Source organism: Hypanus sabinus, chromosome 3 (assembly GCF_030144855.1).
Source record: "Hypanus sabinus isolate sHypSab1 chromosome 3, sHypSab1.hap1, whole genome shotgun sequence".
NCBI lineage: Eukaryota > Metazoa > Chordata > Chondrichthyes > Myliobatiformes > Dasyatidae > Hypanus > Hypanus sabinus.
Genome location: NC_082708.1, coordinates 177,237,004 through 177,259,728, shown reverse-complemented (window position 1 = coordinate 177,259,728; position 22,725 = coordinate 177,237,004). Strand labels below are relative to the sequence as shown.

At 41.2% G+C, this 22,725-nt stretch overlaps 1 protein-coding gene across 2 annotated transcripts in view; it reads left to right on the top strand.

Moving 5' to 3' along the window:
• The window catches only part of smyd1b (SET and MYND domain containing 1b), a 74,526-nt gene extending 57,233 nt beyond the window's left edge, over positions 1 to 17,293 (top strand). For both annotated transcript variants that reach the window (XM_059963429.1, XM_059963428.1), the window contains 5 exons: positions 4,244 to 4,439; positions 6,590 to 6,682; positions 11,817 to 11,980; positions 13,209 to 13,377; positions 16,926 to 17,293. In XM_059963429.1, the coding sequence (XP_059819412.1) occupies positions 4,244 to 4,439; positions 6,590 to 6,682; positions 11,817 to 11,980; positions 13,209 to 13,377; positions 16,926 to 17,084 (781 nt within the window). In that variant the 3' untranslated portion in view covers positions 17,085 to 17,293. The remainder of the gene's footprint in view (positions 1 to 4,243; positions 4,440 to 6,589; positions 6,683 to 11,816; positions 11,981 to 13,208; positions 13,378 to 16,925) is intronic.
• The last annotated feature ends 5,432 nt before the right edge of the window (positions 17,294 to 22,725 follow it).

The window sequence follows — 22,725 nt, the reverse complement described above, 5'->3', positions numbered from 1 at the left end:
GTCTACAAGAAGGGGCAGAGCCGTCTCTATTTCCTGAGGAGACTGAGGTCCTTTAACATCTGCTGGATGATGCTGAGGATGTTCTACGAGTCTGTGGTGGCCAGTGCTATCATGTTTGCTGTTGTGTGCCGGGGCAGCAGGCTGAGGGTAGCAGACACCAACAAAATCAACAAACTCATTCATAAGGCCAGTGATGTTGTGGGGGTGGAACTGGGCTCTCTGACGGTGGTGTCTGAAAAGAGGATGCTGTCCAAGTTGCATGCCATCTTGGACAATGACTCCCATCCACTCCATGATGTACTAGTTAGGCACAGGAGTACATTCAGCCAGAGACTCATTCCACCGAGATGCAACACTGAGCGTCATTCCTGCCTGTGGCCATTAAACTTTAAAACTCCTCCCTCAGAGAGTCAGACACCTTGAGCCAATAGGCTGGTCCTGGACTTATTTCCACTTGGCATGATTAACTTATTATTTAATGGTTTTATTTTATGGCTTTATATCACTATATTTCTTCACTATTCTTGGTGCGACTGTAATGAAACCCAATTTCCCTCGGGATCAATAAAGTATGTATGTCTGTCTGTCTGTCTGTCATCACCAACAATGGTGATGCGGCCTACAGAGAGCAGGTGGAAGAGCTCGAGACTCTGTGCCAGACTGTGGAAAAAAAATGACTTTAGAGACAAGACCTCAAGCAGCGATACCTTATTCTCCATGACATCCTGGAGAGCCTGCAGAAATATGCAAGCTCTGACAGACCTATTTCGGCATATACTTCTAAACAGGTGAATATACGTGACTACTGACATGCAAGTTATTCTGTTACACAAGAAGATATATATAACCAGGAGCAGATAGCTACGTTTGTAGCACAAGCTATTTAAAATCAGAAAACAGACAGTAATGAAGTCATATGAATGCATGTTCCTCTTTTCTGCTCTCTCTGCTACATCCTGATTGTGAAAGACCCTGCTGTAAGTCTAAATTTAGGACACTGGGTGACAAAAGTTCATTCGGTCGCAAAATTCAAATAGAAAAATGCAAGTTCATTAACCTTTTTTGTGGATCCTTCTTCTACAATTCCCTCATTTTTAATCATAAGATCAACTTTAAAGATCAGTTTCAGCAAAAGGGGCTTCATACCTCGAAGGTAAAGGTCCCATAGCAAAATAATCCTTCTCTTTGTTTCCCTCATCCCCTGGAGCTCGCCTTCCTCTATAATATACAGGAATAAGAGGTCGATTCCTTCCCTTTGTGGGTATTGCACTGCAGTATTACTACATTTTTAATTACTGTGCTCAATATTGTACTGTGGTGAACTCATATAGCCCCTACTACCTGCTCAGGATTCCAAATGGCCACCATCCACCTGGACGTTTGTGATTATGAAACTCATCCCTGAGTCTTTTTTCTGGAGCTTGTGGTAGTTATATTTACTGATTCATCAGGGATACAAGTACACCGTTCTTGTGCTATTAGGGTGCAAGTGCCTCCTTTATCAGACAACATAAAGTCTAGGGCCATTCTACCTTGTAGTGCTACAGTTCTCACTGCAGCTAACTTGGCGGATATTTCTGGAAAGGTTTTTCTAGTTTAACCAACAACCTATGATGTTTCATTTGCTCATCTCTCTAATGTGGAAGCCACATTTGTCCCACCTTGAATGACCATGAGGGAGGATGCTACGTAGCATTTACATCAGGACCAGACTCAAAAACAGTTACTTTCCCCAAGCAGTAAGGCCGCTCGAAAACTCCATTCACAAACCCATCCCACAAACCTCCCACCACCACTATATCATTTCCTACCAGAGTCACCTTATGTACAGACACTCCTGTGCCTAGTGTCACGTTATGCACATGTAAATAAGCTATCTTATTTATTTATTTATGTTGTGTTGTTTTATTAATGTGTTCTTTATCTTACTGAGTTTTTTTTGTGCTGCACTGGATCCAGAGTAACAATTTATTTGTTCTCCTATATAATTTATTTGTTTTCCTTATTGATCTGTTCTCCTCACTTAATGGAAATGACAAAAGACAATAGGTGCAGTAATAGGCCATTCGGCCCTTTGAGCCAGCACCGCCATTCACTGTGATCATGACTGATCATCCACAATCAGTACCCCGTTCCTGCCCTCTCCCCATATCCCTTGACTCCGCTATCTTTAAGAGCTCTATCTAACTCTTTCTTGAAAGCATCCAGAGAATTGGCCTCCACTGCCTTCTGAGGCAGAGCTTTCCATAGATCCACAACTCTCTGGGTGAAAAAGTTTTTCCTCAACTCTGTTCTAAATGGCCTACCCCTTATTCTTAAACTGTGGCCTCTGGTTCTGGACTCCCCCAACATCGGGAACATGTTTCCTTAATAATCTTATGTTTCAATCAGATCCCCTCTCATCCTTCTAGATTCCAGTGTATACAACCCAGTCACTCCAATCTTTCAACATAAGACAGTCCTGCCATCCTACGCTGTACTCCCTCAATAGCAAGAATGTCCTTCCTCAAATTTGGAGACCAAAACTGATCACACTACTCCAGGTGTGGTCTCACCAGGGTCCTGTATGACTGCAGAAGGACCTCTTTGCTCCTATACTCAACTCCCCTTGTTATGAAGGCCAACATGCCATTAGCTTTCTTATTAATGACATTAAATAATCTTGAATCTTGAATCAATTCCCTTTCAATTCGTTAGCCATTTAACTTACAGCAGCCAAATAGCCTGCTGACATCAAGCACACCTCCTTTCCTCACGTCCCATGCACACAACCTCAACATTCCTCTTTTGCAATATTATTTTTTATTGCAACTTATCATAATTTGTTTGCCTGGATTATACTACAGCTAGAAAACCAAATGTCCTTCCTTGTGGAAAAAGCGTGTGTTCATAACTTCACACATTTATATTTAGTTATTTTTAGAGATTCAGCACGGAAGAGGCCTTTCTGGCCCAAAAAGCCACACGGCCCAGCGACCCACTGATCTAACACCAGCCTGAATACAGGATGGTTTACAATGACCAACTGTGGACTGTGGGGGGGTTTCTGGAACAGCTGGAGAAAACCCATGCAGCTCAGAATCAGGTTTAGTATCACCATCATGTGACGTGAAATTTGTTAACTTAGCAGCAGCAGTTCAATGCAATATGTAATCTAGCAGAGAGAAAAAAATAATAATAAACAAAATAAAACATAATAATAAATAAACAAGTAAATCAAGTACGTATATTTTCATTAGATAGAAAAAAATGTGCAAAAACAAAATACCGTATATTAAAAAAGTGAGGTAGTGTCCAAAGCTTCAATGTCCATTTAGGAATCTGATGGCAGAGGGGAAGAAGCTGTTCCTGATGGTAACAGTGAGAAAAGGGTTTGCCCTGGGTGCTGGAGGTCCTTAATAATGGATGCTGCCTTTCTGAGACACCACTTCCTAAAGATGTCCTGGGTACTTTGTAGGCTAGTACCCAAGATGGAGCTGACTAGATTTACAATCTTCTGCAGCTTCTTTTGGTCCTGTGCAGTAGCTCTTCCATATCAGAATGATACAGCCTGTTAGAATGCTCTCCACGGTACAAATATAGAAGTTTTCTAGTGTATTTGTTGACATGCCTAATCTCTTCAGACTCCTAATAAGTATATCCGCTGTTTTGCCTTCTTTATAACTACATTGATATGTTGGGACCAGGTTAGATCCTCAGAGATCTTGACACCCAGGAACTTAAAGCTGCTCACTCTCTCCACTTCTGATCCCTCTTCGTCTTATGCTTCATGAAGTCCACAATCAGCTCTTTTGTCTTACTGACGTTGTGCCAGGTTGTTGCTGTGACACCACTCCACTAGTTGGCATATCTCACTCCTCTACACCCTCTCGTCTCCACCTGAGATTCTATCAACAATGGTTGTATTGTCAGCAAATATATAGTTGATATAGATGGTTCAGGGGGTGAATATGTCATCTCCTTTAGATGGTGCAGGAATTGAACTCAGAACTCCGATGACCTGAGCTGTAATAGTGCTGCACTAACTGTTACACCACCATGGTGTCCCATTTGTTCATACTGTATTTATTCCACTCACTGTTGTGCCAGCATCATTGATTTGTTCGATGTGAATGGGTTCACAAGCCCTGTTGGACGGGCTGGTACAGCATCTCCACATGGAGGGGGATCACGCGTAGAAGGGAGTTCTGTGATGTTTACTGCACCACCTCAGTGGTGAAATGAATGTTTTCTTGATCAACAGAATTGAACTTCGGGCCAACCAGCAGATCAAGGCCGGGGAGGAGATGACGGTATCATATGTGGATTTCCTGAATCTCAGTGCGGACAGGCGCAAGATGCTTAAGAAGCATTATTACTTCGACTGCAGCTGTGAGCACTGCCAAAAGGGAATCAAGGATGACCTGATGCAGGGTGTCAAAGACGTAGATGGCAAAAAGGTAAAATTTGTGGCGTTGTGGGCCTCTATCCCCTCACGTCTCATCAACACTTCCTTGCAATACCTCATTTACGCTGTCATTTTTTAATTGCAGTTTACAGTTCTGTGCAAAAGTCTGAGGCACATAGCAAGGGCATCTAAGACTTTGTCACGGTACTAAATTTGTCAATGTGGAGTAGACAGCAAGTTTGTTAATCTGGTGGGAGCAAAGAATGTTGGGAATGGCAAGGGTAAAGTGCAGCAGGTGGGGTGTGGGACAGATAGCAGAGAAAGATTTCCAGGGATAGGGGCATGGCATGGATGCAGACACAATCAGCCCCGAGACACCAGGGAACATCATTTGATTCCAAACAATTGGCTAATTGATCACTACGAAATGTCTCTCTTGTGCTTCCTGCTCCCTCTCCTCTCCCTTTCCCTTCTCCCAATCATCATTCCCCTCTCCCTGCCCGCTTCCCAACACAATCTCAGTACACATTAGACAGACTGAAAGACTGCTACTCAGGAGAGTTTAAACTAGTTTTGCAGGGAGATGGGAACCAAATCCCCAGGTGAGTAAGGGAAGGATCAGACCAGAAAGTAGATATCAAGAAAAATATTGAAAGGCAAAATCAAATTAACAGCTATGATGGGTCAGATAGTTTCAAGTGTGTATATTTTAATGCAAGTAGTATTATGGGTAAAGGTGATGAACTTGGAGCTTGGATCAGTTCATGGAACTACGATGTTGTAGCCATTACTGAAACTTGGTTGAGGGAGGAGCAGGAATGAGTGATTAATCTACCAGGTTTTCCAAGTTTTGCAAAAGATAGAGGGGGAGGTAAAAGAGGGTGTGGAGTTGCACTACTAATCAGGGACAATATCACACCTGCACTAAGAGGAGATATAATGGAGGGGTCAGACATTGAGTTCATTTGTTTGGAATTCAGGAATAGGAAGCGTGCAATCACACAGGTGGGATTGTATGACAGTCCCCCTTCATAGCCATTGGGACATTGAGGATCAGATAAAAAGATCAGATTAAGGAAATGTGTTAAGATAACAGAGTTGTTGTCATGGGGGATTTCAACTTCCCTGATATAAACTAATTTTTCCTCAATAAATAAATGAACAAGTATAATGTTTTTTGTGTTATTTATTTAATTGGGTTCTCTTTATCTAGTTTTAGGACTTAAGTGAAGATCTGACCACATTTTAGCTCTTATTTATGCAGAAATAGAGAACATCCTACAGGGTTTACAAACTTTCTAGCACCACTGTATGTCACCATATATAACCCTAAGATTTGTTTTCTTGTGGGCAGACATTCGGCACCCTCAATCTCAGGACATTAAACAGATAGTCCAAACTCATTCAACATTCTCAATTTAAAAAAAAAAATCAATATTCCCAATCCTGCTCAGCCAACATTCCCAGTCCTACTCACTTAACGCTCCCAATCCTACTCATTCAACATTCCCAATTCTACTGACTCAACATTTTCAATTCTATACATTCAACATTCCCAATACAAACTCACTCAATATTCCCAATCCAACTCACTCAACATTCCCAAACTAAACTCATTTAATATTTCCCCTCCAAACTCATTCAACGTTCCCAATTCTATTCATTTAACATTCTCAATATGAAGTCTTTCAACACACCCCAATCCAAGTTCATCCAGCATCCTGAAATCTAGTACATTCAGTCATCCCAACTCATCCAAAACTCACTATTCTAAGACACTGAAGCCTTTCAGTCCTGTACTTTTGACAATCTCAATCCAATCATATTGATTAATCCCAGATCCTTTGTCAATGTGATTAAAATTTGCTCATATTGAGTAATAGACACCACTGCATACTATAAATGACTTTTAATTCCAGTGAGAAATATGGTGGGCCAAATAGCCCATTTCTGTGGTTTTCAACTCTATGAGAATACAAAAAGGATTGGAAATGAGAAGGTTTTCAGGATTTTGTCCTGAAGTGCTGGCAATTCTTTCCCTCCCAAGGATGTTGCTCGACACATTGAGTTCCTCCAGCAGATTTCAGCATTTTGTATTGCTATGAGAATGCAGACAGGAACAACTGTAAGACTCAGAGAGGTGGAAATTCTTTTTTAGATAATATTATAATGCCAGTGTCTTACATATTTGTACAACTGCAGCCACCAGAAGAAACAGTGAAGGAAGTCATTGAGTTTTCAAAGAAGACATTGGAAAAAGTTGAGAAGGATCGACAAGAAGGTCTCTGGGCGAACGTAAGTGAAATCAAGTTTACTAAGCTTTAATCAATCCTGATAACTAGATACTTTATGATGTTTAATTGTACCTGTGCACCATTTCTTTGGGTATGGCACTTGAGTTTGTAGAGAAGGAAGATCTGTCCAATACTTTCAGCAGGTTTTAACTATTCAGGTTTAGTTTAGGTATTTTTGCAGCATTTAATGAGGTATCTGTACAAAGGGAGACTAATAAAAATATATTGGTAAACAGTTGTTTACGTTTTCCCCCTTAACTGCCCCATTATTTGTTATCTTTCTTTCCTAACACGTTGCCCGATTATATTACCCTTCAACCATCAGGGTCCTGAACCAGCATGGATAGCTTCACTTACATTGGCACTGAATTGATTCCATAATCTATCGGCTCATTTTCAAGAACTTTACAGCTCATGTTCTCAGTATTATCTATCTATCTATTTATTGATTGATTTATTAGTTCATTAGTTTTGTTTTGTATTTGCTCAGTTTGTCTTCTCTTGCACATTGGTTGTTTGTCAGTCTTTGTTGATAATTTTAAAGTAATTCTATTGTATTTCTTTGTTCTACTGTGAATATCTGCATGAAAATGAATCTCAGGGTACATATACTTTGATAATAAATCAGCTTTGAAACACTGAGTCTCTGAACCTTTGGTAGATTAGTTCGTCTGAAAGGCAAAGAGATCCACGTAGAAGAAAATATTTTCTCTACATGTCCTTTGACTAATACAGGGAATGTTTAGGCCCTGAATCTGTCATAAAGTTAAGGTCTGTGACTGTGACATCATTATAATTATGTGATGTGCAGGAGATCCTGGATAAACTGTGAGTCTCCACCATTTGCTGATCATTCATTTCACTTATCTTCAGAAAAGTATCACTTAATCTTCATCCGTCTTCCTCATTCACCACTTCATTTGATGCAATTCTTGTATTTAAATAATAATTGGCCAAGGTCACCACAGTGGTTGGAGTCTGTATTAGTGGACCATACTGCACATTGTGTTCAGTTCTGGTCGCCTCATTATAGGAAGGCTTTGTGAATGCTTCAGAGAGGGTGCAGAGGAGATTTACCTGGATTCTGCCTAGATAAATGAGCATATTTATGAGAAAAGTTTGAGCGAGTTTGGACTTTTCCCTTTGGCGCGTAGGAGGATATGAGATGACTTGATAGAGGTATACAAGATGATAAGAGGCATAGAGAAAGTGGACAGCCAGCACTTATTTCCCAGGGCAATAAGGACTAGTACCAGAGAACGTACTTTTACAGTGCTTGGAGGGCTGTCAGAGGTAGTTTTTTTTACACAGAGATTGGCAGATGAATGGAACGTACTTCTGGGGGTGGGGGTGATTTGGTAGGGACAATCAAGAGTCTCTTAGTTAGGCATGTAGATGATAGGAACATAGAGGGCAATGTGGGGAGGTAAGGGTTAGATTGATCTTAGAGTAGGTTAGGACCTTTAAGTTTATTTTCATTTAGAGATACAATGTGTAATGGGCTCTTCCTGCACCTAATAGGTGTGCCTTTGAGGAGTGAAGAGACTGGATTGCCTGGATGAAACCCGCATGCTCATGGGAAGGATATAAAAACTCCTTACAGACAGCATTGAAATTGAATTCCGAACTCCAACGACCCAAGCTTTAATAGCGTTGTGCTAACCGCTACATTACTGTAGTGCCTTATGTTCTATTCCTGTTCTACGGAATGTTCTCTGCTCTGTTCTAAAGATGACTGAAGCATTGGCACTGACATTGCTCACTTCACAAAGCTGTCAATAACTTGGTGCTCCTCTGACTGTGTAAATGGCTGCAGAAATTAGTCAGGAGCGATCCAGTGCTCATTGAGGCAGTCTACGTTTACAGATTAGTCCAACTATCCTGAAAATCTTACACTTCACATCCAGCAGAGTTTTCAATGGTCTGCTAATTTTTTGGAACATATAACACAGTACACATAACAATACAGTACAGGACAGGCTGTTCAGCCCACAACATCTGTGCTGAAAATGATGCCAAACTCAGCTAAACCTCTTCTGTCCGCAGATGATACATGTTCTTCCATTTCGTGCATATTCATGCACTTATTAGAAAGCATCTTGAATTCAGAACACTGCCTGGTTCGGAAATTGCACCACCTCAGATTGCAAGAACCTGCAGCGGATAGTGAGGTCAGCGGAGAAGATCATCGGGGTCTCTCTTCTCGCCATCACGAACATTTACACTACACGCTGCATCCACAAGGCAAACAGCGTTATGAAGGACCCCACGCACCCCTCATACAATCTCTTCTCCCTCCTGCCATCTGGGAAAAGGCACCAAAGCATTCGGGCTCTCATGACCAGACTGTGTAACAGTTTCTTCCCCCAAGCTATCAGACTCTTCAATACCCAGAGCCTGGACTGACACCTTACTGCCCTACAGTCCTGTTTATTATTTATTGTAATGCCTGCACTGTTTTATGCACCTTATGCAGTCCTGGGTAGGTCTGTAGTCTAGTGTAGTTTTTTACGTAGTTCAGTCTAGATTTTGGATTGTGTCATGTAACACCATGGTCCTGAAAAACGTTGTCTCATTTTTACTATGCACTACACCAGCAGTTATGGTCGAAATGACAATAAAAGTGATTTGACTTGACTTGATTGTGTGACTATGAAAGGGTCACATGGAGACCTGAGATGCAGATGTAACAGGCCTTTATTCAACATGACTTCATTCACTCTATCACAGAACTGTTCGCACAACCTGCAGACTCACTTTCAAGGACTCTTCATCTTCTTGATATTATTTATTCATTCGTTTATTTATTATTATATATTATAATTACATATTTATTCTTTTCTCAAGTCAAGCTGGTAAAACCTGAGCCAAGCACATTCATTTCTCAGTTACTGGGAATTTTCAAACTATTCTGGAGGTGTTTAGTATTGTGGCTTTACATAAATATTGTTGTGTAGGCCTAATTGTTCGGTGTTATTGTGTAGTGACTTTGGGACGAAATCTTTTGTGGATATTACCACTGGGAGAATGTATACCCTGCTCATGTTCCATAGTCTTTCAATTTCCTCTTTTAATTCAGCATATTTCTAGTGTTTTTCACTTACTCGTTTCTGAGGGTTGTGTGTATTTGGAAAGGCAATATCTATTGTTAATGTTCTTGCTTGTTTATCTTGTAATATTATATCTGGGTGGTTATTCTGGATTGTCCTATCTGTAATAATGAATCAGATGTAATATAATTTGTGGGACTCTGACTCTAAAATTGGATCAAGCTTGTATTTATAGTAAGGTATAGTGTCTTTTAAGAATTTGTATTTTAAATCAAGATTTATTATTAACAGACAGCCAGACAGACAGACATACTTTATTGATCCCAAGGGAAATTGGGTCTTGTTACAGTCGCACCGACCAAGAATAGTGTAGAAATATAGCAATATAAAACCCATAAATAATTAATTAAATAATAATTAAATAATGCCAAGTGGAAATTAGTCCAGGACCAGCCTAATATTACTTCTTTTTTATTCTCTTGTATTTGCACAGTTTCCTGCCTTTTGCACACTGGTTGTCCACCCTGTTGGTGTGGTCTTTCATTGATTCTATTGCGGTTATTGGACTTATTGAGAATGCCCACAAGAAAATGAATCTCACGGTTGTGTATGGTGACATATATGCACTTTGACAATAAATTTACTTTTAACTTTGACATGCAGAGGAGACGTGGTGGAAGAAATTCCAGGGGGAATCTCCCAGTGCTCAAAATATGTTGAGATATTATTCTCCTTAGGTATAAAGATAACAACAGGTGAATAATTCCTCCCATCTGGTAGGCGCTACAGGAGCCTCCACTCCCGCACCAGCAGGCACAGGAAGAGCTTCTTCCCTGAGGCTGTGACCCTGCTGAACCTCACATCACAGCGCTAAGCAGTATTGCACCCATATTGTACTGTCTCAGTACTTATATATTTGTGTGCTGTAGCACTTATTTTTTATCCACAATTATTTTGTAAATAACGCTATTCTTTGCATTTCTGGTTAGATACTAACTGCATTTCATTTGGCTTTGTATCTGTACTCAGCACAAATACAACAAAGTTGAATCTAATCTAATCTAATTACAAATTCAGTAGATATGGTTGCAAAGTTTACTTCAGAAGTTTGGGTGCAGACAAGTGGTTCCATAGAAGGTGAGGAGGACATTTCACTCTCTGGACTCTGGCATTGCAGGCATCTGATAATCTAAAACTTAGAGGTGACTCCAGCTGATTCAGGCTTGCAGAGCTCTGATCCTACTCAAGAGTTGCACTAACCCAAAGTTATAGAGTCATAGAAGCTGGCCATTTGGCCCATCTAGGTCATGCAAACTGTTACTTTACCTCGTCCCATCGACCTGCACTGGGACCATAGCCCTCCATACCCCTCCCATCTATGTACGGAACCAAACTTCTCTGAAATGTTGAAATCAAATCTGCAGCCACCTCTTCAGCTGGCAGCTCGTTCCACACTCTCACCACCCTCTGAGTGAAGAAGATTCTCCTCGAGTTTCCCTTAATTATTTCACCTTTCACTCTTAATTATGAACTCTGGTTCTATTCTCACCCAAACGCAGTGGAAAAACCCTGCTTGCATTTACCCTATCTGTACCCCTCATAATTCAAAGTTCCAAGTTCAAAGTACGGTAAATTTATTTTCATGTAGTACATGTACAGTATGTCTCCATACACTGCCTTGAGATTCATTTTCTTACAGGCATTCACAATGGAACAGAGAAGTTTTGTATCCCTCTATGAAACCTCCCCTCTTTTGCCTATGCTGCAAAAAAAAACTGTCCAACCTTTGCCTTTAACTCAGGATCTCAAGTGCCAGCAAAATCCTTGGAAATTTTCTCTGTACGCTTTCAATCTTATTGATATATTTCCTTAAGGTAGGTGACCAGAACTGTACAGAGTACTCCAAAATCTCCCTCATTCCCCAACACTCCAGGGAATAAAGTTGCAAAGTAAGCAGATAAGGAGGGAGGGAGAAGACTCCAGAGATGAAATACTACCAAGGGTGTTATTAAACACTGTCTTTATTCCTCTTTTCTTGTCGTCTTCTCTTGGTGCATTTGTGGTGGCTGATTTATGCATGGTCAGATTGTGAAGCTGTGCCGGGAGTGCCTGAAGAGACAGGAGCCTGTTCTGGAAGATACAAACCTCTATAAGCTAAAGATACTGAGCCTCGCCTCCGAAGTCCTCTCTTATCTGCAGTACTTTGAAGAAGCAGCAGGGTACGCCAAGCAGATGGTGGAGGGATATCTGTAAGTACCAATCAGCACCTCCCATAACCAAGGAACCCTTGTAGATCAGAAAATCTGTGTCTGTAGCATGGGGTATTTCTCATTATTTTGCAGATTCTCCCTACATTCTGAATTACTTTTGCGCCAGTTGCTTGTTCTCTTGCTCTTGGCTTAGTAGTTACAGGTTCAAGCAGGTCAGTCCAAGTCAAAACCAAGTTTATTATCAATGCACAGGAAGCATCTCCATGGAGGTGTATGTGAGGATGAAAATTAGCTTTATTATTTGTCACATGTACATCGAAACGTATAAAAATGTTTTGCCTGTCCACGAAGACTGTGCTGGGCAGCCTGCAAATGCTGCCTCACTTCCGGGGCCAACGTAGCATGCTCACTACCCTGACAGCATGACTTTGGAATGTGAGGGGAGATTGGAGCATCCTGAGGAATTTCATGCAGCGACAAGGAGAATTTACAGTCAGTGGTAGGAACCGAACCTTGATCTTACAGATGCCTGCTGAAAAGCATTGTCTTGTGATAACTGCTTAGCTACCACTCACCCCATTGATAAAGTGGACAGCCAGCACCTTTTCCCCATGTAGAAATGGCTATTATCAGAGGGCTCAAGTTTAAGGTGATTGGTGGAAGGTTTGGGTGGGTGTTTGTCAGAGGTACAGTAGTTTTATTTTTACACAGAGAGTGGTGGGTATGTAGAACGCGTTGCTAGGGGTGATGGTGGTGGCAGATACATTGGGGCATTTAAGCAACTCTTAGCTAGGCACATGGATGAAGGATAAATGGAGAGGTATGTGGGGGAGAAGCAGTTGTTTGATCTTGGAATAGGTTAAAAGCTGATTACAGGTTACAACATTGTAGGCTGAAGGGCCTGTGTCTGGTCAGTGAGTAAGTGGGAGGATTTAGAGAGCAGGAACACAGAAAAAAGAATGTGAGAGTTGTGAAAATGTAGAGCAGTAAATGCCCAGGATCACGAGATAAAGGAGCAGAAGTAGGCCATTCAGCCCATCGAGTCTGACTGGATGTCAGACTGGACACATCCTCCGCTCCCAGAGGCAGGAAAAGGAGGTAAAAAACAATAGATATCACCAACAGATGGCTGATATAGACAGAAAGATCATGTTACCTGGAAAGTTTCTTACACGTAAAGGCTGGGTGTAATTGTTGATGGGAATTAGTGGGACCAAGGCTGTGTTTATATAAAGAGTTCCTAACAAAATGTTCTTATCATTCATAGGAAGCTCTACCATCACAACAATGCCCAGTTGGGAATGGCTCTGATGAGGGCTGGAGTGACCCACTGGCATGCTGGGCTCATAGAACCAGGCCATGCCATGATCTGCCAAGCATATGGGATTATCCTGGTGACACATGGCTCAACCCATCCCATCACCAAGGATCTTGAGGTTAGTCCCAAGGGTGCTATTTTAACTGGAGGGTGACTTTGAAGGTTTGACTGTTTTGAATCTTGAATGTATAGATGAACCTGATTTTCTCAAGATTGAGACTGCCTGCTGCTTCTCAGACATTAAGCACGCAAGCAGGACTAGGCCACATGGCTCTTAAAGTCTGGGGTGGGTTTGTCAAATGTTTATGTAGGTTCTTGTGTGCTTCTGTAGCACGGGTTCAAGGTTCACATTTCCATCCAACTTTGAACAGCTGATGCCTCTTACCAGTGAGATTGGTGCACTGTTTCAGATTGGCTTTTCCTCGGTCCACGCTAGAAATCTTTTCCCACATCAGAGCTTGGAAGAGAGTGCTTGCTTTGGGAGATTAATATAAGACATATGAACAATGTGGCTTTTCAAGACAAGATGAGTATCAGTAGGACACTATAATATTCAGGAATATTCACCTGGGAGAAGTTGCTGACATTGGTTCAGTTATCTTTACTGTGGAGTTGAAAGATTCAGTAGAGACTGGTATTGTGAAAGGCTATGGTGTCAACCACTTCTCAGTCTGTCTTGCTGTAATACTGTACCTCATCTCCAATAAGATCACCTCCACATCAGTTCAGCTACAGTGCTAGCAGATCTTGAGGTCAATGTCCAAGACATTGTCAACTTGTTCAAAGATGCACACAAGAATAAGGTGAAGAGTTGTAATGGCATAATAAAAGGGAAACAGCTTTTATCAGTGAGATTAATCTCTGCTAGAAATTCCTGAGATATGGGGGAAACGGTTCCTGTTTTTCAGGGTTGCTTTCTGGATTTTTATTGTTGTTACTGTTGCACAGTGGGGAGAAGTTAATGGAGCACCTTTGCTTTGAGACATACACTTCACTGAACAAGTTGGTCATGGCTTAGAGAGACTGACCTCAGGCCTCATGCATCCTGCAACCTGACCCCTGATCTTGTAGTGACCTTGCTTTGAAGAATGTATTGGCGGTGACGGGCTGTGTTGCAGTCAGACAGATTGTAAAATGCATTGGGAAGACAACACAGCCTTGCTTAACTGCAGTCTTCACTGAGAATGACTCTGTATTGGATCTGTTAGTTAGGATCATAGCTTTCACAGCATCATCAAACGTAAGGCAGAGATTAATACATCAATAATGGAAGGCAGGTGAAAATCTTTGATTTTCAAGAATGTATATATACTACTCACTGCCTTGGTAGAACAGCCAACACCTCTCCCAGCACAGCCATTCTCTTTTCTCACTCCTTCCTACCCCCTCCCATCGAGCAGAAGACACAAAATATTGAAAGCATGTACCAGTAGGTTAAATGACAACTTCTCCAGGTACCTAGCTGTAATAAGACTATACAACAGACCTCTTGTATGATAATATAGACACTTGACCTCACAATTTAGCTCATCACGGCCTTGCATTTAATTGTCTGCCTGCTTATACTCTGTAGCCGTAACACTATTTTGAATTCTGTATTTGCTGTTGCCTTTTACTGCCCACGTACTGATGTGATGAAATAATCTGTATGGTTGTCATGCAAAACATTGCAACTTGGAACATGTGACAATAATAATTTAATTATATAATAATACAACTGATTTTCTGGGAAAGTACAAGACAATAAGTCATGGGAACAGAGTTAGATTATTTGACCCATCAAGTCCATTCCACCATTCCATGGCTGATTGCCATGATGAACTTCCAGCTCTGTGAAAGTTCTGGGATGGAACCCAACAGTAGAACCCCGGTCTCTTGATCGAATGTGTTTTCAAATTGTCAAAGTGTGCATTTTGCTGTGTTAGAACATAGAATAGCACAGCAGAGTGCCAACCTATATACACCTCCTCCATGAGCAGTCTAACCTTTACCTCCTACACTACCTCTTCATTTTTCTTACATCCATGTGTCAGAGTCTTTTATGTGTCCCTATTGTACCTACCTCTATCACCACCCCACCATATATTCCAGGCAGCCACAACTCTCTTTAAAAGAAACCTTCCTTTGCCATCTCCTCTAAACTTTCCTCCATTCATCTTGAATAGATGTCCTCTGGTATTGACCATTGCTACCCAGAGTAAAAGGCACTGATTGTCCACTCTACCTATGCCTCTCACAACCCTATGCACTTCTATCCTCCTACTTCTCTGCCCAGCTCTGCATTCTGTCTATATCTCTTTGTAACCTATGACAACCTGCAACACTATCCACAACACCAAACTCTGTGTCATATACATGAAAACTTACTAACTCACTCTTCCCCTTCCTCAGCCCCATAATTTATAAAAAGAGTGGGGAACCTAGAACAGATCCCTGAGGAACACCACAAAATATGCTCCATCTTCTGCCACCTTCTGTGGGCAAGCCAGTTCTGATTCCACACAGCCAAGTTCCCTGAATCCCTACCATGGTGAACCATAAAATAAAGGAGCAGAATTAGACCATTCAGCCCATCAAGACTGCTCCACCATTCTATCATGGCTGATTTATTATCTCTCTCAACCTTATTCTTCTGCTTCTTCCCATAATCATTGACACCCTTACCAATCACAAACCTATCAACCTCTGCTTTAAATATACCCTATGTCTTGGCATCCACAGCCATCTGTGGCAAAGAATTACACAGGTTCACCATCCCTTGGCTGAAGAAATTCCTCCTCATCAAACTTTAGTAAAATCATATACACCACACCCACTGCTCTACCTTCTGGATTGGGTCCAATCAAAAGTGCATTTGTTTATCTTGTAAGTCTTTAAGATCACAAGTCACTGCTAGATATTAGGAACATCAAATACTGCAGGACAATAGCATCAGTGATAGAGCTGGATTTTTTGTGTATTGTTGTGTTGTCGCCTGAACTTGTGGCATACCTTTGTGCTGAGACGGTGCACGATCCAGTAAATGGAGTAGGTGATTATCTCGGGTGTTCTATTGGGATCGCAAGATGCTGCTGGACATTGATAAAGTAGAGCACTGCAGGCCCATTCTCGGGCAAGACTGAGAGCGGGGGAGCCGCATCGCCTCTGTGGTGGTGAGCAGCAGACCTCGGCTGCGAGGTCACCCTGGATGCAGCAACCTGTCGCAGCTGCTCAAGGGACAGAGCAAGGGCCTTTGCCGGGCACACTGGAATTGTGATGGGTTGGGCGTTGGCCCCTCTTGTCGATGCTTCCCCCTGGTGTTGGCTCGTTGCTGCCTTGGAAGAACAATCTGGACCAGGACAATCTACAGCCATGACATTCAGAGACTTGGGCTATGTGTTTTTTTCTTTGTGACTAAGTTTTTTCTGAAATTGTAACAACACGTTCTATTTGATTATGTGTGTTGTACCTTGGATCCAGAGGAATGCTGTTTCATTTGGCTATATTCAAATATGATTGAATGATGAGTAAATTTGAACTTCAGACTTCATCAATTCATTTTGTCACATTTTGTTGGTAATTTTTTACTGCAGATGGTATAAATGGGTGTGATGGTGCTGCTTCTACCAGGCTGCCAGTGTTTCAGCCTAAGTTAGACTGACGATTTCTATTATGTCCACTTCACAGACAATGCGATGTCAGACCGAAATGGAACTTCGAATGTTCAAGGAGAATGAATTCCTTTACTATCAGATGAGAGAGGCGGCACTGAAGAATCAGAAAATGCAAGTCATGGCAGAACCAGCCGGCGAATACATCAAGGAGCTTTTCCACAGAAGAAAATAAGATCCCAAAGTTTAAATATATTCTGCAGGCACTTGGAACTCATTCATGTGATGTGACTTGTTGCAAAACACAAAGTGCTGGAGGAACTGAATGGGTAAAGCAGCATCTATGGAGAGAAGTGGACAGTTGATGTTTTGGGTTGAGAGCCTTCATTTGGACTCACTTCTCAATCAGAAATGTTGACTATCCATTACCATTCACAGATAATGTCCGATCCAACAAATTCCTCCAGCACTCTGTGTGTTGATGCAGATTCCAGTATCTGCTGTCTCATGTGTCTCCTTATGGTAAAATGTGGGGAGAAGAAAAGGCTGGAAATTAATCACAGATTCAGCTGAAGAACAGGACTTGTTTTAGAAAATGCTAATTAAAAAAATACGGTCCTGTGGTACATCATTGTTCTCCTTTCTATGCTGTAAGTTGCACTATTTGCAACCTAGACATGTTAAACACAGCTTAAACCAAAACAGAAAATGCTGGAACCGATCAGCATGTGAAGCAGTATCTGTGGAAAGAGAAACAATCAAAGTTTCAGGTCTGGTACCTTTTGTCAGAACTCAGTCATTGACTACATCTCTTTCCACAGATGTTGCCTGGCCTGCTGAGTTTCCCCATGTCAGATTTCCAGAATCTGTAGATGAAAAAAAATCTTTATCAAACACAGCTTCACTCACTTAAAGTGAGCTTTTCATTTACTTATTCTGATTAATTTATCATGCCTACATCAAAACATACAGTGAAGTGCATTATTTGTATTGACAACCAACACAACTTTATTAGGGATAGTTGACATAGACTTGAGCATGATAGTTCATGTCTAACCAATCTTATAGTTTCTTGAGGAAGTTATAAGAAAAGCCGAATTCACTGCAGTAGATACTATCTAATGGACTTTAGCAAGGCTTTTGACATGGTTCCTCATTAAAGGTTGGTCAAGGTGCCTTAGTTGCTTGGCATTCAGGATGAGTTAGTAAATTGGATTAGACAATGGCTTTGTGAAGAAGGCAGCGTGTGGCTGTAGATGGTTAACTTTCTGAATGGAGGCCTGTAATTAGTGGTGTGCTGGGTCCATTGTTGTTTGGCATCTATATCAGAAATCTAGGTGACACTGAGATTGGGGGTGTAGTGGACAGCGAGAAAGACAGTCAAAGCTTACAGTGGAATCTGGACCAGCTGGAAAACTGGCAGATGGAATTTAATACAGACAACCGTGAAATGTTGCATTTTTGGAGGATGAACCAGGGTAGGTCTTACACAGTGAGTGGTAGGGCACCGAGAAGTGCAGTAGAACAGAGGAATTTGGGAAACTGCATTCATAATTCCTTGAAAGTACTGTCAGAAGTAGATAAGGTTGTAAAGAAAGCTTTGGGCACATTGGCCTTCAATGTATTGAGCACAGGAGATGGAATGTTATGTTGAAATTGTATAAGTCATTGATGAGGCCTAATTTAGAGTATTGTGCCCAGTGTTGGTCACTTTTCAAAAGAAAGGGGAACATGAAGGGGAACGTCTTCAGGTGGTGAGAATGTGGAATGCACTGCCAGCACAAGTGATGGACGTGGGCTCGATTTTCACATTTAAGAGAAATTTGGATAGCTACATGGGTAGGAGGATATGGTCCAGGACCAGGTCAATGGGACCAGGGAGATTAATGATCTGGCACAGATTAGATGGACTGTAGTGCTCAATGACTCTATAACTCAGGGATGTGCTGGGGACAGCCTGTAAATGCCACACATTCCGGCATGAACATAGCATGCCAAAATGCTTGGCAAAACAACATGGAACACAACATAACTGAACATAACAAGCCTCTTCCCTCCTTCCCACCTTCCCACCAACTCTCACCCATGGACAGTTGTTTCATGCACTTTATATTCAAATTTCAGAAGTGGAGTTCAGCATGCACCAATAAGACATTAAGATAAGCCTCAGATAACAAATTTCTACTCCTCAGTCTCAAAGAATAATTTAGAAGACATGACTTGAAATTTTCCCTCACTTGTGACATTTTGTATTTGCTCATAACTTATTAAATCTCAGTCACAAACCACAAATTAGAAGATAAGCCCATAAGACATAGGAGCAAAATTACCTACTCGGCCCATCAAACCTGCTCCACCATTCCACCATGACGGATTGATTATCCTTCTCAAGCTTATTATCCTGCTTTTTCCCGTAACTGACACCTTTACTGATCAAGAACTGATCAGCCTCCGCTTTAAATATATCCAATAACGAGGCCTTCACAGTCATCTGTAGCAATGAATTTCAGAGATTCACCCTGCTCTGGCTAAAGAAATTCATTATCTGTGTTCTAAAGGGACACCCTGGTTCAACTATATTTTTTCCAGAATAAAATATTTCAAGCAGCAATATCACTTGTTGAGAACGAACCAATTAGTAGTTCATTTCACTCTGGGCAGACTACCTATTTAGTGCTGTAGACTACATTAAAGATCAAAGCAAATATTCTCGGCAAATATTTACAACACTAACTTTGCGTTTAAGTGAATTCAGTGTAAACTTAATGAGCACAAGACATGGAAAGTGGAGGAAAATGTGATTACTGTAGATTGGTATGGATGATCAATATGGAAGTATCAAAGGGCCCATATAGAGTGGACATCTCTCTCAATAGTCCAATGCCAAGATTAGTCAGTTTCCTCTGTGCCAATTAAATTGCGCTCATCCCGTTTTCCCTCTGACGTTCTACTTCCACCCACCTGCATCAGGGGTCATTTACAGGCGTCAGTTAACCCAGGAACCAGCACAGCTTTGGGATACCAGAGGAAATGCCCGTGATCACAGGTAGAGCATGTAAAGTCCACATAGGCAGTGCGAGAGGCCAGGACTGTACCTGGTTTATATGGAGATGCAAGATGGCAGCACAAATACTGTGGCACGTCATGTATAAAGACAGCTTATCATCCTCCAGCAGGTTTGAAGGCAAATATAAAGCTAAAATCTCTAATCTCTCCCCAGTCCATTTTGTCAATGAAATAAATGGGCATGATCAGCTATTCAAGTTGGTGCTCAAAATTATTTTCATTAAGGATGAAAACAAGGTTTTTGTTGTGGGATGCTGTGGACTCCTCACCTAATGTCAATGAACAGAATAGAATAAATGAAAAGCTACCAGGCTGTAATTTGGTGTTTGTGTCTTTAGTAAAACGTGTGAGATCCTGCATTTATTTCCAAAACAGTATCTTGAATAAAAACAATTTGGGGACTTTTCCTCTTTACGGTTTAATTCAGCGAGGTCAGAGGTAGTGATAATGCCTCTTACATTTAGAATGCTAACGTTGGATGAAGGCTCAGGGTTCAACTTTATTTGCCACATACATTTACATGTATTAGGAATTTGCTGGGGGTGTTATAACACAACATACAAAAAAACATTTAAAAAATAGAGGTTAAAGTACAGATATGGAAAAATATGCACTAAGAATGTATCACCATGTATTGAAGATGTAAATAGCATGTCTGCTTCTGGATCAATGACAATATCTTCACTTGCCTGGATAAAAATAAGTCCAAAGAGCACAAGATGTTCATCATAGTCTAGAACAAGGTAGGATATCTGAGCAACATGCTGAAAATTCGTTCCTCCCATCACATGTACATAATGTTGGCAGTTCTGTTAAAACAGATTAGCTTTATTTGTCACGTGTACAATCAAAACTGTGAAATGCATCAATTTTGCATCATATCAGCAAGGATTGTACAGGGGATCCTTTATATTTCTGGCATGCCCAAAACTCATTAACCCTAACCGTATGCCTTTCGGAATTTGGGAGTAAACTTGATTATCTGGAGGTAGTCCATGTGGTCACAGGGAGATTATACAGATTCCTTACAGGCAGCAGTGGGAGTTGAACCCTGATCAGGGATTGCTGGCACTGTAATAGCATCTCACAAACCACTGCTCTACCATGCCAGCCTTATACAAACAAGCCCCGTGACTGCATATACTAGGCTGTCATCTGAAACCAGGAATAAAGAGCAGCACGCAGGCAGGAGAAACAAACCCCAAATAAAAAAAAATCCTTTTATGAGAACAGATAGTTTAGACTGCTGACCATAAAAGGTGATGAGCTTCGGAATGGAGTGGTAAGCTGAACGTCTAGTGTGTAGGCTCACGTTACCGGATATATTTCAGAGGAAAATCTGGGCCACAGTCTGCAATAGTTTATACCATCAGATTCCAGATAATTAACCTAACAGTTTAGAGCCCAGGTCCAAATTCTATAGCAATGATAGAAATTAAATTCAGTTAATAACATGAAATTTTAAAAGAACCATGTCTTACTCATGGTCTGGACTGTAATAGAAACCAATCAGGTTTTGCGTGTCCTTGTTTGCTGTGCTCCACATGCACCTCCACTATGGTTGTTACTTGAATACTCCAAAAGAGCTTCAATACATAGCAATAATAGAGAGCGAAGTCTGGCCTTGCTAGTAACGGCCACATTCCTTTCCAGCCAAACAAAAAAAGTAACGCACTCCAGTTATGCACCTAAACAACATCTTTCAAGTAGACGTACTACCATCCAGTGATTAATATCAGGGCTATAAATTGTTGCTCATTCAACACCTTGTTTGGTTTCCAATCTCAGTTGTATCTACCAGACCTGGGAGTACCAGGCAAAGGGTCGAGGTAGTGGGAAAAATCTCCTTAACATCATTTAAGGATGGCTGTATAGAATGGCTTCAATTATTGCACTGGCAGCTAGCAGATGTGGATATGGGCAAAACCTGTAGAGGGAAAGCCTTGAATAAAGTTAGTTGGTTCACAAGGGCTGAATGGCCTACTCCTGCACCTATTTTCTATGTTTCTATCTTAAAGAAGGTTCTACTCAAAAAGAAAAGATCTGGATGTACTTTAAAAAGTAGGAACTTTGTCTGTGTCCAAGAGCAGATGAGATTGGACTTCATGATGGACAAGCTCAGAGGCTAGAGTGGTGTGTGGAAGACATCATAAAGACCTGGACCTCAAGCCTTTAATAGTTGACATACTTTAAATATAGACATGGGGAAAGGGATATCACTGCTGGGTGAATTATTAGGAATCTCAAAACCAAAGAGCTATATGCTCATTTATTGGTTAATCAAAGATCTCTTGCTTGTGTCAATACCAGGGTGCTCTCTACAGTTACCTGATGAAGAAACCATAACCTTTGATGTCATGGCCAACCTTCAACCCTTAACCACTGCACTCTCCAGTTGGTGGGTCAGCAGTGGTGGCCAAGTCACTGCCCATCTGCTCCTAACTTCTAGCTCAAATCCTCTCGCCTGCTCCATATCCATGTCTCGGCATTTCAGTGGAATAAAGGAAATTAAAATGGCATGAGAGGGGAACTGGCTGAAGTTGACTGGAAAGGGTCATTTGCAGGAAGGACAGCAGAGCAGCAATGGCTGGAGTTTCTGCGAAAAATGAGGGAAGTGAATGACATATTCCAAATAAGAAGAAATTTTCAAAGGAGAAAAGGACACTACCATGGCTGACAAGTGAAGTCAGTGTCAAAGTAAAAGCAGAAGAGAGGACATACAAGGAAACCAGAGATCAGAGGAAGATAGAGAATTGGGAAGATTTAAAAAAAAAGAACTTGAAAGAATCCAAGATCATCATTAGGAAGGA